Source organism: Anomaloglossus baeobatrachus, chromosome 3 (assembly GCF_048569485.1).
Source record: "Anomaloglossus baeobatrachus isolate aAnoBae1 chromosome 3, aAnoBae1.hap1, whole genome shotgun sequence".
In the NCBI taxonomy this organism is placed as follows: Eukaryota; Metazoa; Chordata; class Amphibia; order Anura; family Aromobatidae; genus Anomaloglossus; species Anomaloglossus baeobatrachus.
The window spans coordinates 299,604,627-299,623,688 of NC_134355.1; the positions used below are offsets into that span (position 1 = coordinate 299,604,627).

Below are 19,062 nucleotides of genomic sequence, written 5' to 3' on the forward strand. Positions count from 1 at the left end.
GTCAAGCATTTCAATTGTCATGAAAATGAATTACATTCTCCTTAGTCTTCTTGGACTGGTTCCAATTAATATCAAGAATTTTAATGCAAACCCAGCCTTACTTATGGCAAAGTGACCCTAATATTTACCGATCTCAGTAAACACATGAAAACCATTCTTCATTGATGTGCTCTCACACTATGTGTAATGTTTATTCCATGTTATAAGGCTTTTTCTCAGTAGGTCTATGTCTACACTTTGAGCTCTGATGCCCTCTAGTAATCCAGATTCATCCAAAAATGGCTGCTACATTTCCTGATTTAGCTTTTTTACAGGCTACAATAGATCCTTTGCAAAGCATTATAAAAAAGATATGCCTGAGGTCATGTGAGCCTTGTTTCGCTACTGTTACATTCTACATTGTGTAAAATGGTGGTGACCACTTTAGTCAATTTGCACTAATCTAATTGCCAATTTTTCAATTTCAGCAGGTTCGACAAATTCAACACAAATTTGATTTGCATTAAATTATTTAATTCACCTTTATATATGAGGCTTCTCTTTAAACCTAAATCTCCCTTATGCAGCTAGCAAATTTTAAATCTAAAAGATGATTAGTGCCAAATGAGCCTTTTAGTTCACATACTAAAAGGATTCAGATTAGTTTCATGTATTATTGTGTAATATTAAATTGCCATTAGGTTTTATGGGTAGCAGTTAGCTGAAAACTACTATTTAATATCAAAATGGAAACACTTTCTCTATTAATTACAGTCATTAAACACCAAGTAATTCAACATATAACTATGCACACCCTTAGGCTCCATTCACACTTTTTGATCTAATAGCATTCTGGTTCTTTGTTCCAGAACTGTTGTTGCATGAAAAGTAACAGAGAGCAGCTACTTTCCTGTTCATTTAGGAATTGTCAACTGGGTTAAAGGATTTTTCTTATTTTTAAAAACTTTAAGTAAATGTGTAGCAGAACCATCTGAAACACCAAACCAATCAAAAATCACTCAAAAGAAGGAATAATAGGCAATTTTATGTAAAAACAACTTGCTGTTTAAATCTTCAGGCTTTGAAATGTCTTTAAACCACTTCAGCTGTCCAAAAATGTCAAGCAGTTAAAGGAAGTGACATGTCTATTCTTCTCGCATTTTCCGCCTTGAAGACACTCTGTACTTTTCAATACAAGTCAGAGATGCAAGTCAATGGGAAAGCTTAAAGGAGGCCCTGGACTAGACCAGACATTTTTTGGAGCGTATTGCCATCATTTTTGCTTCTAAAAATACTTGCAATTTCTTTATTATACAATGGGGTAAAAAGAATGAACAGAAAAAAAAACATTATGGTTCTGTGCAGCTGCTATATTTTCTGCTGCAAAATTGCTTCAGGAAAACGCCAGCTGCTTCTCCGTCATTCTTGCGGGGGCTCCACCATCAGAGTCTTTCACTCTGTACTCGCCAAAAGAATACAAATGTTACTTTTTTTAACTACTGGAGAGTTTCTGAACTTTGAAGAGGTTAAAAGAAGTCACATAAGCCAGAATATTGGCACAGCAATGTCATTTTGACATTGCTGTGCAGTATGTCCATTTTTGCAATGGTCTTATGGCAGAATCCACTTGAAAAAGACATATGTGCATGGACTTTATAAGAGACTTCACAAAATCTATGGGAAAACCAGTCAAAAAACCACTGATGGCTAAAACTGTCACAAAAATGTTCAAGAAATGAATGAATAAAACAACATAAAGGACATTTCAGGAAAAAAAAAACCCTCTCCAGTTTCTTGAAGAGTAGAGATGGGTGAACCCGCAGATGAACGAGTTCGGCGTGTCCGGCTGGACTTTAAAAAAAAAAAAAGTCCGGTTCAGGATGGGACTTGAACCTGAATATGAACATGGATGCTGAACCCTATATAAGTCTATGCGGACCTGAACTTGTGTGCTGTTAAATGATAGTTATATTAACCAAGTTTCACTTGTGGCTGTCACACTGCTTTTGCGTCTGCATAAGGATAAAGGCTGCACATCAAACTTTGATAATAGTAAAATGCCTTAGGCCTACGCCACACATCTGTGAAAACCACGTCCGTGTAAAACGGGCCGTTTTTCGGGTCCTTTTTCCGTTTTTTAGGTCCGTTTTTATGGTATGTGTGGCCTGCGTGTGTATCCCGTATGCTAGCCGTATGTGCGTGTGGAATGTCCGTGTGTGCGTGAGTGAAATAACTGACATGTGTGTGTGTTGTCCGTGTGAAATGTACGTGTGTGATGCAAAATGTCGTTACTACATGTCGGAAGACAGAGTAGCGGGATGAGAATGAACTCGGGTGAACTTCACCCGACTTCATTCTCATGCCGCGGCTCTGTCTTTGTGCCGTGTACTGATTAGCGGTCACCTGTGAAGGATTCACCGGTGACCGCTAATCCCCCGAGTGACTGAAGTTTCCCCCCCTCTCTCATACTCACCGTTCCCCGATCACCGGCGCTGCACGGCGTTCACACTGTTCCGGCGGCTTTTTCTAATTTGAAAAAGCCGGCCGCTCATTAAACAATCTCGTATTCCCTGCTTTCCCCGCCCACCGGCGCCTGTGATTGGTTGCAGTCACACACGCCCACCACGCTGAGTGACAGCTGTCTTACTGCACCCAATCACAGCAGCCGGTGGGCGTGTCTATACTGTGCAGTGAAATAAATAAATAAATAATTAAAAAAACCGGCGTGCGGTCCCCCCCCATTTTAATACCAGCCAGATAAAGCCATACGGCTGAAGGCTGGTATTCTCAGGATGGGGAGCTCCACGTTATGGGGAGCCCCCCACCCTAACAATATCAGTCAGCAGACGCCCAGAATTGCCGCATACATTATATGCGACAGTTCTGGGGCTGTACCCGGCTCTTCCCGATTTACCCTGGTGCGTTGGCAAATCGGGGTAATAAGGAGTTATTGGCAGCCCATAGCTGCCAATAAGTCCTAGATTAATCATGTTAGGCGTCTCCCCGAGATTCCTTCCATGATTAATCTGTAAGTGACAGTAAAAAAACACACACACCCGAAAAATCCTTTATTAGAAATAAAAAACACAAACAAATTCCCTCATTACCAATTTATTAACCCCGACAAACCCTCCATGTCCGGCATAATCCACGGACCTCCAGCGTCGCTTCCAGCTCTGCTGCATGGAGGTGACAGGAGCAGCAGAATACACCGCCGCTCCGGTCACCTCCACACAGCTAATGAGATGAGTAGCGCGATCAGCTGCTGTCAGTCAGGTAACTCGCGGCCACCGCTGGATCCAGCGGTAGCCGCGGGTAACCTCAGTGACAGCAGCTGATCGCGCTACTCATCTCATTAGCTGCGTGGAGGTGACCAGAGCGGTGGTGTATTCTGCTGCTCCTGTCACCTCCATGCAGCAGAGCTGGAAGCGACGCTGGAGGTCCGTGGATTACGCCGGACATGGAGGGTTTGTCGGGGTTAATAAATTGGTAATGAGGGAATTTGTTTGTGTTTTTTATTTCTAATAAAGGATTTTTCGGGTGTGTGTGTTTTTTTACTGTCACTTACAGATTATTCATGGAAGGAATCTCGGGGAGACGCCTGACATGATTAATCTAGGACTTATTGGCAGCTATGGGCTGCCAATAACTCCTTATTACCCCGATTTGCCAACGCACCAGGGTAAATCGGGAAGAGCCGGGTACAGCCCCAGAACTGTCGCATATAATGTATGCGGCAATTCTGGGCGCCTGCTGACTGATATTGTTAGGGTGGGGGGCTCCCCATAACGTGGAGCTCCCCATCCTGAGAATACCAGCCTTCAGCCGTATGGCTTTATCTGGCTGGTATTAAAATGGGGGGGGACCGCACGCCGGTTTTTTTAATTATTTATTTATTTATTTCACTGCACAGTATAGACACACCCACCGGCTGCTGTGATTTGGTGCAGTGAGACAGCTGTCACTCAGCGTGGTGGGCGTGTGTGACTGCAACCAATCACAGGCGCCGGTGGGCGGGGAAAGCAGGGAATACGAGATTGATTAATGGGCGGCCGGCTTTTTCAAAATAGTAAAAGCCGCCGGAGTTATTATAACAGCCGTGCAGCGCCGCGCCGGAGATCGGGGAACGGTAAGTATGAGAGAGGGGGGGAACTGACCGACAGACAGCTAGAGGGACAAATAAGACAGAGAGACCGACCGACGGGCTGAGGGAGAGAACGAAACAGAAAAAGAAAAAAGACCGACATCACATGAAAAAAGCACAAAACGTACAGGGAGCAAAGAGAGATGCGTCCGAGTCACTCGGACGTGCACACAGACCCATTGACTTTCATTGGGTCCGTGCTGCGTGTTGCTTGCAGAAAACGGACATGCTGGCGTGAGACACGGACCAAAAAACGCATCACGGAGACGGACTCACGGACATAACCAAAAACGCAATTGTAACTGCTGAGATATAGTAACATTGGTGCATGTTTGGCCGTGTCTCCAGTATACACGGAAACGGACCAAACACGCACGTGTTTCACAGATGTGTGTTTCAGGCCTTAAGCATATTGAAAAAAATTTAAACATACAATGAAAAATGCCACTTGCTAATTTGAAAGTGTGAGTAATGGAATGCATTTTATGTATGTCAGCTCACCGTGTACACGCTCACTCCTGGCCTCTCCCTGGAGCACGGACAGGCACTGCCACAGCCCGATATTGCAAATAGAAGAAAGAAGGAACATCCAGCTCTTCAGGTGAGGAAAGCCATGGTCTTTATTTTAGCATGCAGACAATGGATGACATGACCAGCACAGCACTGTCATCATGTCATCCGTTGTCTGCATGCTAAAATAAAGACCATGGCTTTCCTCGCCTGAAGAGCTGGATGTTCCTTCTTTCTTCTAAATGAAATGCATACCTGCCATGAATATTAGGAAAAAGGAGCTATTTAGCAATTGCATTGATCAATGTAACAGAGCCCCAAAACCTCACCAAGGTATATCTCTATATTGGGTTCCCTAGCTCTATGACCCTAAAGCGGGCTTTACACACTACGATATCGTTAATGAATTATCGTCGGGGTCACGGTGTTTGTGACGCACATCTGGCTTCATTAACGAGATCGCAGCGTGTGACACTTATAAGCGACCTTTAACGATCGCAAAAGCGGTCAAAATCGTTTGCCGCGAAGAGGTCGTCCTGAAACAAAAAATCGTTTTCTGCTTATTTCTGCTTATTAGCGATGTTATTCCTCGTTCCTGCGGCACCACACATCGCTATGTGTGACACTGCAGGAGCGACGAACATCTCCTTACCTGCCTTCACCGGCAATGTGGAAGGAATGAGGTGGGCGGGATGTTACGTCCCGTTTATCTCCGCCCCTCTGCTTCTATTAGACGCCTGCCGTGTGACGTCGCTGTGACGCCGAACGAACCGCCCCCCTAGAAAGGAGGCAGTTTGCTGGCCAGAGCGACGTCACAGAGCAGGTATGTGCGTGTGACGCTGCCGTAGCGATAATGTTTGCTACGGCAGAGATCACCACATATTGGCCGTACGATGGGGGCGGGAGCTATCGCGCTCGACATCGCCAGCAAATGCTAGCGATGTCGCAGCGTGTAAAGCCCGCTTAACTGTGTGTCATATCATTGCAATTAACTATTATCAAAGTTTGATGTGCAGCCTTTATCCTTATGTATTATGTATGTTTTTGGCTTGCACTCATAATATATATTAGTGCTCACTTCAGTTATCCTATTCAGTAATATGAAGTTTTTTTCTGAATGTGAACACAGCTCCGCCCCTGTCAGCCATATTTTTTTGCATCTCCTATGTAAGCAAGCCTTTGGTTACCCCTCTCCACACACAGCAGTTTTTAATTGCAATGAGTGGGGTTGTTACTTCAGTTCAGGCCTTCCCCAAGGGGGTGTTTTACCAGAGTTTGGACAGGAATTAAGGTCACATTGGTGGTCCAGGCCTCGCCACCACAGGGCATACCTCTAGGATAAAGGACAGTGCTGGTTCCCTAGTCTGAGGGCTAGTTTAGGTGCCCCTGCTTCAGTTACCCATCACTCCCATGACAACACTATATAAAAACCAATGTGATCCATTAATTCCAAAATACTATTCTGGTATTCCTCACAAATTATAAACCTAATGCAAGTCAATGGGGAAAAAGAGCATTTTTCTTTCAATGATGAATACTGGAATAGTACTCGGTATTCGGTAATCATTATCCGAACAAGAATAGTTACGATTTACCCATCCATCAGTAATAATTTTCCCAAACAAATTGGAATAAATTGAAACTCATTGTTCAGGTTTATTGTCTTGCACAGTACAGTTCTCTGAATCAGAAATATAATTTATGCTCCTGAATGTTTTATTACTATTTACATATTATTATAGCTATGATTTAGATAATCCCAAAAAATATCTGGATATATGCATGGGTGTCTATGTATGTGGAGAAGCATATCAAGCATAATTCCAAAGAAATCCCACCATTAAGTCATAGTCACCATATCAGGGGGTCAAAAGCGCTATATCTATTATCTTAAACCATATTTTAAAAAAGCTATAAAATACGAGTAGGATACAGTTGACTTATATTCTATGTACTATATTTTGCCTTTACGTGTTTTTTTTTTTTTTATAAACAACAGAACAAAAACGTGAAGGAGCACCTGCAGAAATAAAGAAAGGTAACCATGATGTTTCAAATTTTTGTTATGTGAAATATTAAAGGGTTAGTCTCAACATCTGTTTTCAGCAGCACACTGCACTACAGCAGCTTTCACTTCATTGCTACTGGGAAGGGAGGGCAGGCACTCTTCCTTGGGTGACAATTCTGGACCACTAGCATGGTCCTACTGCTGAGCTTTTGTGTTATTAGTGCTTACTTTAAACTCTACCCTATGACCACTATATTTGAATATGAAGCTAAGAGAGTCTTTGAATATAGGCAAGGCTCCTGTGAGTAGTGAATAGGAGAACTGCCCTGGAAACCGACGATAATGGAAGCACAGAAATTGTGATTTTGCAGGACTGATAACAGCACCTCTGAAATTATAGCTGATAGGGAGGGGCAGGTGAGCAGCTGTCCAATTGCTGTGAAATGGAAATTAATTGTTTGGATGGAACTAATTAACATCCCAGGAGATAAATCTTCATCCTGGAATGTAGCTACTGCACATACATGGCTAAAATCCAATGTTGATCTTTTTGCCTTGGCATCAAGCTGTGTGTTGTGAAAGATAAAAGTTCTCATAGCAAGAGAAAGAGAGCAGCTAGAAAAGCTTATTTTCATGTTGTCCATACCAATTTCTTAACATGATAATGCCCCTTTAAAGTGTCTTTGAATATGAAAAATATATATACAGTGTTTTATAGATTTTACATTAACAAGCACATAAAAAAACAAGTGGTCAGCACATAACCAGAAGCGGTCAGCTATGGGGTAGTCACAAATGTATGTTAAATATTTACAATATTTAATAAATTATTTATGTTGGTCAAAGACCACATTTAAGGGCAAGTATAAAGTTTATGCAGTAGTATATAAAATAACAATTAACAGATAAAATACAGATTCAATACATACAATATCAATAATGTCCCCAGGCAGAGCCTACGCTTTCTATTAAATACATACTGAGCTCTGTGAGATGTATTGAACCCATACTCTTTCTGTCTCTCATTAGCCTTTGCTTTATATTGAATCCATACTCTGCTGTGTGTGGGATAAGTTAAGAGATTTTTGCTGTTGTCACCTGAGATTTTTACTTCTTGGGGGACTTTATAGCAAATTATTTCTTTTCAATCTGTAGCCTGCTCTGTGTGTCCACTCACACATGAGTTGTGCACTCCTGGGGACTAAGCTGTGCACTTCACGTGAGACTTTCGATCATTTTGGGTCTTAGAAACCAGACACCCACCATGTTCAGACAATGAAAACGGCTGTAATATAGAAAAACTTGCTGAAGGTTTAGTTCCTCTTTAAGCATGATAAACAAGAGTTGGCATTTATGGATTCCCAGGTATTTCAATCTATTAGCTATGGTGGCTCCCAATATAACTGATGCTCAATGCAACTTTAGAAAAAGGAAAAAGCACATATCCTATCTCATTTCTTTGGAGTATCCCAAATCTAACTTCGTATGACAATGTTGGGGGAAACAATGATCAGTCTTATGTTATTTTTAACCCCCATCCATTTTGCATTCAGAAGAGGTAAGCCACTGCCAGTGGCATTATTCTCCTATCTGTATAGGAAATATATGCGTGCATAACCAAACTGAGCATGCATATGTGTGGGACAAGGCAGAGGGAATATTGGTCAGCAAAACAACCTTATGGCTGCATGCAACATTTATAGGAGTGTTTATACCTTTAATTTTGGTGTCTGCGTTCTGGAAATGATTGTAGACATATGTGTGTATAGTAAATGCACCATAAATAGAAACAAAATTCCAATGTATGAAATAAGTGATGAGAAAACAATAGCCAATAGTTCTACACTGCTGTATTATACATTTATGCTGAAGCTACACAGATAATATTTGATTATAGTATGAGCTATTTGTTTTCTTCATAATGACAGCTAACATAAGTATATAAGGTGTCAGAGGTATAATACAGTTGTTAAAATGCTGCAATTTACATACATCACTTATCTGTCTTAGAAACCCTGGAGATAACTGACAAAAAACAATCAAAGAAAGGTAATTTCATACTGAATCCTTTTTATTGGAATAATTTACTGCTCCATTTTTGTCCACGTCAACCTTTTTATTGGCATATAGAATTGTGTGAAGTATTTAACTGTGTTATTGTACATGGATACAAGTAGGCAACATTCCCCAGTAAAACATCAAGGAGTCTTTAATGTAGAATGTGTTACATTATGTGTTCTTCAAGAAAACTGTCTCAGTATATCAGTATAAAAACTGACAAATGCCAGTAAAGGATAAAGAAGTGGACCTTTAGAAGTCTCCTTCTATCACCAAGATCCAAGGGTAACATTTCTCTTTGATAGGGGCTCACAGGTTTTGTTATATACACGTTCATTTACTTTGTGCATATTGCAACAACACAAAAAAAACAAAAGAAAAAAGGCAAATTGAACATAATTTCACACACAAACCCATAAGTGGGCCAGACAAAATTGTTGACACTTTCAATTTACTATTTTGTTGCACACCCTTTGGAATAAATAACTGCAATCAATCACTTTCTATAACCATCAACAAGCTTATTACACCTCTCAAGTGGAATTTTGGATCACTCTTCTTTTGGAAACTGCTTCAGGTCTCTCACATTTGAATGGTCCCTTCTCCCAACAGTAATTTTATAATCTCCTCACAGATGTTCAATGGGATTTTGTTCCGGACTCATTGCTTCAATGCAGAACTCTACAACACTTTGTTTCCATCCATTTCTGGGTGCTTCTTGAAGTATGTTTGGGGTCACTGTCCTTCTGGAAAACCCATGACCTAGTTTTTTTTACATTAGGCACTACATTGTGACATAAAATTCCTTGGTAGTCTATAGCTTTCATGATGCCTTACACAAAGTCGAGGCATCCAGTGCCAGAGGCAGCAAAACAACCCGAAAACATATTTGAATCTTTCCAATATTTGACTTTAGGTATGGTGTTCTTTTCGCTGTAGACCTCCTTCTTTTTTGGTAAATAGAATAATGACCTTTACCAAAAGCTCTAACTTGGTCTCATTTGTCCACAGAACACTTTCCTAGAAGTATTTTGGCTTACTCATGTACATTTTGGAAAACTGTGGTCTAACTTTTTTATGTGTCTGTGTCAGCAGTAAGGTCCTTATGGGTCTCCTGCCATAGCGTTTTATTTGATTCAAATGTCGACAGATAGTTTGTGCTGACACTGATGCACTGTGTGCCTCCAGGACAGCTTGAATATTTGGATCTTGACTGGGGCTGCTTATCCACCATCTAGACTATCCTGTGTTGCAACCATTCATCAATTTTTCTCTTCTATTCACATCCAGGGGGGTGAGCTATATTGTCATGAGTTGTAAACTTCGGGATTATGTTATCCACTATAAACAAATGCTATCAAATTCTTTGGAGATGGACTTCTAACCATGAGATGGGATTTTTTTTTCACCAATTTTGGTTCTCAACTCCTCAGACAGTTCTCTTTTCCTCTTTTTGTTCTCCATGTTTAGTGTAGCATACAGAGACACACAATGCAAAGACAGAGTCAATGTTTTATCTTTTTATCAATATTTTAGTCTTTTTATCTGTCTCCAGGGAGGATTTTTGTACTGCCCACACTTGTTACTTGCCACAGTTGACTTTGAATAAGCATCACATGCTTGAAGTAACTTAGGAAAGGTAGCATCAATTTTGTACAGCCCATCTTTGATGTTATGTGTGAAATTATGTCCAATTTGCCCAATTTCTAGAGTAAGGTAATCTTCTCTGATGAGTCTAATTTTCAGTTTTGCCCAACACCTGGTTCTCTAATGGTTAGATGGAGACCTGTAGAGGCGTACAAGCCAGTGTCTTGCACCCACTGTGAAATTTGGTGGAGGATCAGTGATGATCTGGGGATGCTTCACAAAGGCTGGAATTGGACAGATTAAACTTTGCCAAGGACGTATGAATGAAGCCGCATACAAGGTTATCCTGGAAAAACAGTTACTTCCTTCTGCTCAGGCAATGTTCCCCAACTGTGAGGACTAGTTTTTCCAGCAGGACAATGCACCATACCATACAGATAGGTCAGTCAATGTATGGATGAAGGTGCACCACATCAAAACCCTGTCATAGCCAGCCCAATCTCCAGACCTGAACCCCATTGAAAACCTTTGGAATGTAATCAAGAGGAAGATGGAAAATCACAAGCCATCAAACAAAGAAGAACTGCTTAAATTTTTGTGCCAGGAATGGCATATGGTCACCCAAAAGCAGTGTGAAAGACTGATGGAAAGCATGCCAAGACGCATGAAAGCTGTGATTAAAAATCATGGTTATTCCACAAAATATTGATTTCTGAACTCTTCCTGAGTTAAAACATTAGTATTGTTGTTTCTAAATGATTATGAACTTGTTTCCTTTGCATTATTTGAAGTCTGAAAGCAATGCATTGTTTTGTTAGTTTGACGATTTCTCATTTTCAGAAAATAAATACAAAATGTATTGCTTGGAAATTTGGAGACATGTTGTCTGTAGTTTATAGAATAAAAGAACAATTTACATTTTACTCAAAAATATACCTTTAAAGAGAAAAATCAGAAAAACTGACAATTTTGCAGTGGGCTCTTAATTTTTGCCAGTGCTTTGTATATTATATATATATATATATATATATATATATATATATATAGATAGATATAGATAGATATAGATATATATACTTACTGTACAATAATGTAAAAGTTTATAATTAAGCAACCTGAAAAACACGTTATAAATCATGGAGTAAATGTTATTAAGTTTTGAATATCCTAAATAAGTTTTCTTTCTATTTATTTTTAGAATCTCCAGAGAAACCACAAAAACCAGCAGACGATATAAAAGGTTAGCTTTCTACCACAGATATGGAAAATTGAAAAGTACTTATACTTAATGCTCACCTTAATGCTAACCTTTATAGCCTCTATGGTCTTTATCATCTCCAGTCCAGTTTTTAGTGGACCTTCACCACCACTGAGTACTGAAACCTCGAGCCTTTTTTTCCCTAAGGCTGGAATCCAGCTCTGATGGTGAGTACCTGGCACTCATGTGTGGAATTGTCCTTGAGCCGGAAGTCCTTGCCTGGCATGAAATGGCCTCAAGTTTCAGTGCTTGGTGGTAGTTTTAAGATGATTCACCAAGGTACAGACAGGAGACAGTGAAAAGCAGAAGGGCCTGACAACAGAGAAATAAGCTATATAATGGAAGCATAAGTAATTTTTTTTTATTTTATAACTTTTTGATGGGGCTCTCTGGTATAGCAAAATGGCTACCTTGGTCGTCACTATGCTGAATCTTTACTGAAGTAAATGACAAGAAACACCCATTTTGGTGACTGCAGATTTATTTAATATTTAAGAAGAATTGAATTCCACTCGAATGTTATTCACTCATCTATACATGCAGTTAACACCCACTAAATATACCCAACCCAGAAAATCCCAAGTCCCCTCCCCGCATGTTTGATGCCTGGTTTTGAGCCACTAAACATTTGGCGATTGTTGTAGCTATCTTTGCTACTAGCATTGCTGTGATTGGCAGGCGCAGTGAAAAAAAAAAAACGTGTGGTCCACCACCTATATGTGATAACCAGCGCAGGTAAAGTAGACAGCTCGGGATTGGTATTCTCAGGCTGGTAAGGTTCATGGTTATTGGGCCCTACACAGTGTAAAATTAGCAGCCTGCAGCCGCCGCACAATTGGCACATCCATTAGATGAGCTAATTGTGGAACTTTATTTGGCTTATCCCAATTATCCTAGTGTGGTGGCAATCTGGGTAATATATGGGGTTTATGTCAGCTTTAATATGTGAAAAATCACAGCTGTCATTAAGTTAAGCCCTGGGTTGGTAATGGACAGCTGTGTATGAGACCCCCCATTATCAATCCTGTAAGTAAAAAGAAAAAAACAAAAACATCCTTTATTTTAAATAATGAAAAACACACCCTCTTTCACTAACTTTTTTAACCCCCAAAGCACCCATGTATGTTTGACGTAATCCATACAATGCCCACAACTATCCTGGCTCTGCTATGCCCAGAATTTGTAGTGATAAAAAATGTGACTGATCAATGCAGCTCCTAGGATACAGTGAAAGCAGCTGGGGACCTAGCTGTGAGAAGTGGTGATGTTGATCAGATCACTAGAAATCATAGCTGGGTTCCCACAGTGCCAATTGTGACCACCAGTGAATCCAATGCTGGACTGCCGGATTGTGGGACATGGCAGCATATCAGTCCAGCAACCCAGCAGTCAGGTCACTGGAGTTCACACAAGGGATTTCTTGCTGCCTTCAGTGAACCCAATGCCAGAGTGCCAGATTGTGGTGCGGCTGTGTACCACAATATGAGAGTCTGGCAGTCCAGCAATGGGTTTAACTGAGTTAACTGAAATCAGCAGGTGAGCCCCTAAGTGTGAACTCTGGTCACCTGATTGCTGGATTGCCTGACATGGCAATTCATCAGTCCAACAGTCCGGTAGCTGTGAGGCCCAAAAACCTTAAAAGAGCTTTTAAGGGAACCTTTAAGATTTATGGAGTTCCCACTTGCTAGGAAACCTAGAGGCTGTGAACTGTAGTAAGATTTCACAGCCTCCAGAAATTGCAGCAGCTCAGAATTCAAGTGAACTCAGTTAATCCTGCTGGTGGACTGCCGGACTGTTGGATTGTAGTAGAGTTCACAGTCTCCAGATGTCCAGAAACCTTAAAGGCTCCATGAATCGGGTTAACAGCTGCTGGGAGACTTGGTGACTGTTAGCTCTGGTAAGAGGTTACTTGGGATCACAGCCACCAGCTCACCCGGCAGCTGTGATGCACAGAAACCTTAAAGGGAGGCTTTAAGGAGCCATTAAGGTTCCTGGAACTCCCGGTTGCTGGGCCATCTAGAGGCTGGGAACTCTAGTAAGAGATCACAGCCTCATGATGTGCCAACAGCTGGTAACTTCAGTAACCTTAAAGTACAGCTTAAGGCTCCTTTAAGGTTTCTGGACCTCACACCTACCAGATTTTTGGACAGAGTTCACCTAAGGTCACTTTTAATAGTTCTCACAGTACCCCTGCGTGAGCCGCCAGCTGTGACCTCAGGTGAACTTAGTGCCAGACTCTGGGAATGTGCTGCCACTATAGCAGCTTGCACAGAGGGTACCATGAGAACCACCAGAAGTGACCTGAGGTGAACTCAATGCCAGACTGTTGGACTGACATGCAGTCAGACAGTCCAGCATTGAGTTCACTTGAGATCCCTTCTGTGACTTCTTGCATCTCCCATGCTGCTCTCACTGAGTCCTGGAGGCCGTCATGAGTGGTCACTTGTTCTAATGTCATCACTCATCATGGCCTCCGGATGTAGCAGAGCTGGAATCACCATAGGGCATCGTATGGATTATGTTGCACCTGTAGGGATTTTTTGGTGTTAATAAATTGGTGAAAGAAGGTGCATTTTTTTTATTAAATACCTAAATTAAAGGATTTGTGTGGGTTTGTGTTTTATTTCTTTTTAGTTACAGGGTTAAAATCACAGCTAACATAAACCCCATATATTACCCCAATTGCCACCTACACCAGGGCAACAAAGATGAACTGGGTAATGTGCCACAATTGGGGCATCTAATGGATGGGCCAATTGCGTGGCAGCTATAGGCTGCTAATTTTAAGCTGGGTAAGGCCTAATAACCACCTTTCTAACCTGAGAATACCAGAACCCAGCTGTCTGTTTATCAAAATTGCGCAAGAGCCCACTTTGGTTTTTTTTATTGTTTGTTTAAATGATTAAAAATAAAATGTCTGGGGAAAGCCTTGATTTTTGATAACTAGCCAAGATAAAGCACACAGCTGGGTCTGGACCCACAGATGGCTACTTTACCTGTGCTGGTTATCAATAGGCAGGTAAAATTTATATAATACTCTGACAACATTGTTCCCAGAAGCTACTTGTATTTCAGAGATACATCCAGGCATCTTCCCCATGCTGTTCCTATTCAATTTCAGCACTTTTCCATCAGTTTCAGCATTTTTACAGGCCCACCAGACATCCTATGAGGATTTGCCAGAAAATTATTTGAGTTTTCCATTGACTTGCATTAAGTTTATTATTCATGTCAAATACGTGACTAGTGAGAAATATTTGAGGGAAATCATTCAAACCCGAATATTTCACTATTCCCATCACTACAATACAATACTTAATTGGTTGAAACCTCAGCTCAATAATATCAAATGCATCTATTATATGTACATTCATATTTCAGAAACTGGCATATACTGTAATATAATGCATAATGCTAAGGATTAGCATAGTAGAATCTTGAAAGTCCCTTTGGGTCTTCTACTGATCATTACAATGAAGGATGCTTGTATAACAATAGACGTTATCACTATGTTGTGCTGATTTTGTGGAAACCCAAAGGATTGATCACCCATTAATAAGCATGACTGGCCTATCCTATGTATTTACCATCAACGTTACAGCACCTGAGAACCTCTATAAAATAATATTGTTATCACCACTAATTATTATTTTTATTATTATTATTATTATTATTACCAATTATATTTTTAGAAACCTCTGAGAAAAAGCTTGATAAAGCTCCAGAAACAAAGCAAGGTAAATAATACTCATCTTTGTTATTTTAAATGACATACATGGGATTTAATTGTCAAGTGAAATTATTAAACCTTCATGGCATTCTGATTTATGGCATCATCATGCATAAAATCATGGCGTGGATTTCCAGTAAAACGTTCTAAGGGTTGTATTGTAAGAATGAGATAATTTTCTCGATTATATCAGTCATGCAGTTTAAAACCTTTACTTCCCAGGTGACATTGAACATAATATGCCTTTAAAGTAATTGTTAATATTATTCTTTTCTATGTCTTTCCCTGCTCTACTTGATCCTTTACGGACATGGAATTCCATGCAAAACTGAAACATTAAATCCTTGTTGAATAGATGAAAAAAGGAAGCAAATATGCAAATACAAATTTATTGAGGAAGATTTCTAAAAAAACTTACGTGATATTATCAGACATAAAAATGGTAATAATGAGCCATTCATTCTATATGAATATTGAAATGGCTGCAATGAAAAAATATTTGCTCTTATGAAATTCAGCCCCTTTTGTGGCATATATATATATAAAATTGCCTTATTCTGTCTGTCTTGCTCCAAAATGACGCCATTACAGTGACAACCGTCACCACATCATCGCGCGCGCTAAAGAGCCTGCGACCAAGGGCTCAGCTAACTGAACAGCCCGAACTATGGGCTGACAGGACGATGTCCGACACTTTTCCCTGCACCCACACAGAGCCCCAACTCCCCGGTGAGTGCTGCACACCGGAAACCCATCCGACACATACCCACTGCTCGCCTCCGAGCCCCCGCACACATTACCCCACTCGGCTCCACCCCCCTCGCACTCCGCTCTCTGCATGTATACACTGAACACACACACATGAATAGCCACCTGTCCCCAGCCATGCAGTCCCCAGCACTGACGTCCTCAGCGCCATGGCCTCGCTCGGCTCCACCCCCCTGCACTCCGCCCCTGCACACAATACCCCACTCGGCTCCGCCCCCCCGCACTCCACCCTCCGCATGTGTACACTGAACACACACACACACACCTGGATAGTCACCTGTCCCCAGCCATGCAGTCACTGACGTCCTCAGCGCCATGGTCCCGCTCAGCTCCATCCCCCCCGCACTCCGCCCCTCGCACACATTACCCTGCAGGATGGGGGCACAAGTCAGGATGGTGGCTGCACCACGATGGGGGCACATACCAGCATTGGGCCACATCACAGCATCAGCATATTTTTACTTAACTTTAAACTGTTCATGGCCTTCTTTCATTACAAGCCATGGACATCCTTAAACATTAGACTCATCTATTAAAACTGTTTCTTCTGTTGTTTGTCATTTTAAAACCAATAAACAATTATAAGAATACTAAATTAAACCTAACCCATCCAGTCCATTCATTACCTTATTATTCAATCTGCTAACCTACATACACATTCTAGACTACCCGATACGTTAGAATCGAGCCACCTCCTAGTGTATGTATATATATATATATATATATATATATATATATATATATATATATATATATATATATAGATAGTGTGAGGTAGCGACCACCAATGTTGTGGATGGTCGCAGTGGAGAAGGATCCCCCTGTGATATTAAACTGAAGGTGTGACTGTGGGACTTGTAGTTCCACAGAACTTGGGTTGTAATTAAGGGTTAGGTTCCCTTTAAACTATGACCAGTGTGATGGACAGAGCTGGAGAATCCCATACCTCCACCTGTGGGTGTGTCCGGTTGGGTTTTAAGAGACTGTTAGTTTTAGAAACAGAGAGAAGCCTGAGAGTGCTGCACATGGAGGATGTGTGCTGGAGATCTCAGTCTGTGTCAAGACTGAAGAGAGACTCCTGGAAATCAGTCCAGGTGAGGGCTGGGGGAAACTACTGCAGCCTGGCTGGAGAGGGCTGGAGGCTGCAGGAAGCACCACAGTGATTTGTGTTCGCTGGCTGGAGCCAGAGTGTGGAGAATCCACTATGGACATTTAATTGGACTGGAAGCCCACGGTATGTGGATGTTATATTTTCCTTTAAGCCAGGAGAGGCTTTGTTACATTTGGAAGGGCAGTTTATGTTGGTTACTAATAAACTGCTGCATTTTTGAGAGACTGCGTTGCCTGTGTACGCCTAAGCTACCCTCCACCGCTGCAAGCGAGTAAACCCCCCCGGGTTGCGGTAAGCAACGTTCACATATGGTGTCTCGAATGCGGGCATGCGGTCTGGTTGCTAGGGGCAACGCAGCCTGGTTGCTAAGGGCAACTGCCTAGGACGTATTGCTGTGGATCGGCGGGTCCATGAAAATCGTGTCGGCGCACTCAAGCAGCTGGCGGTGGATCGGCGGGTCCATGAACAGGGACAGCGTGCTCCAGCTGCTGGCGGTGAATCAGTGGGTCTGCAGGGTTCTGTGCTGCAGTGGCGAGAGACCAGTGACTGGAGGTTCCAGGCCAACCCGGAATTGCGGGGCCCTGTTTGGTGAGCAGTGATACACCACAGGCTGGAGATCCTGGTTGTACGGGCGGTACAACCTGGAAAGGTTAGTGGTTCTCTAACCCCCTCCCCCCTCTTTAGACCACCGGGTATTACCCATTGGAGCGCCCCTGCTGTTTGTTTTCTTGTTTCAGCATGGAGGGTGCACAAATGGATGCTATAGAGGAGCTGTACCAGTTCCTTGTGCGTGGACAGCAGGAGTCGTCAGTGCGGACCGATGTAGCAGCAGTGGACCAGTTGATAAACTCCCTTCTGGGGCCAGTACGAACACAGGGTGCCCAGCAAGATAAAGGGGAACTGTGTGAACTGGGGTCTAAAGACACTGCAAGGAAGCCACAGAAACCCCAAAAGGGGGTGGAATCCCATGAAGGGGTGGTTGCCCAAAAGGGGATGGAGCATCCCATAGACAAGGGTGCAGTGGCGCAGATGGACAGTAGTCAAGCACAAAGGTGTTCATGCTGCAAGTGTCCTGTCTGCAGTATAGACCACCCATCTGACTAGAAGCCACGTCTGTGTACCGTGGAAGTGGATGGGGAATCTGTAACTGGACTTGTAGACTCAAGGAGTTTGGTGACCCTGGTGAGGGCCACATCTGATGTCTACCTGATTCCTGGAAAGAAGTTCCACGCCAACTGCACCCACAATAATGATAAAGAATACCCAATGACCAGTGTGGTCATTAAGACAAAAACGGACATTGGTTCTCATGATGTTGGTGTAGTTTCAGATTTACAGCACCCAATTATTATCGGTTGGGACTCTAAATTATTTGTGGACTTGTGGAAGCAGGGGGAAGTGTCCGGGTGCTTTTGTAAGAGCTGTAACAGTCCAAAGGAAGTTCCACCACAGCGGGAGGTTAAAAAGAGTCCTTATGGGGTGGTTATGTGTGGTAAGGTGAAGATAGCACCCCCTAAAGGTGACTGTTCTAAGTTAGTGGGGAGCAAAGAAAAAGGTGGACATGCCCAACTTAGTGACATGATGGGTAAGAAAATAAATGACAATATGACCGTTAGTGACGGAGGAGCTCCAGAAAAGGGAGCCAACACCTGGTTAGGTGGGAACATGTTAGTCCAGGACACCAGGGCGAGTGACGATGACTCCAGTAAATACACTAACTCTACTAAAGTGACAAACGAGTACAGTGACGTACTGATGAGCGAACAGGGGAAAACCTCCTCCCGTCGCCGAAGGCGCAACAGGCGTAGAGAGGCGGAGCGAGCTACAACCTCTGAAAATATGGTCCAGGTAGAGACAGTGTCATGTAGTTCTGCCAAAAGGGTGGATTCCCTTCCAGAATCTGAGTGTG

The 19,062-nt window shown here is 42.1% G+C and overlaps 1 protein-coding gene across 50 annotated transcripts in view; it reads left to right on the forward strand.

The window, feature by feature from the left end:
- TRDN (triadin) overlaps positions 1-19,062 on the forward strand; it is a 1,152,170-nt gene that overhangs the window by 968,973 nt on the left and 164,135 nt on the right. For 48 of the 50 annotated variants that reach the window (XM_075339946.1, XM_075339974.1, XM_075339964.1 and 45 more), the window contains 4 exons: positions 6,633-6,671; positions 8,652-8,690; positions 11,485-11,526; positions 15,237-15,281. In XM_075339946.1, the coding sequence (XP_075196061.1) occupies positions 6,633-6,671; positions 8,652-8,690; positions 11,485-11,526; positions 15,237-15,281 (165 nt within the window). The remainder of the gene's footprint in view (positions 1-6,632; positions 6,672-8,651; positions 8,691-11,484; positions 11,527-15,236; positions 15,282-19,062) is intronic. The other 2 variants (XM_075339967.1, XM_075339976.1) reach the window with 1 other exon arrangement.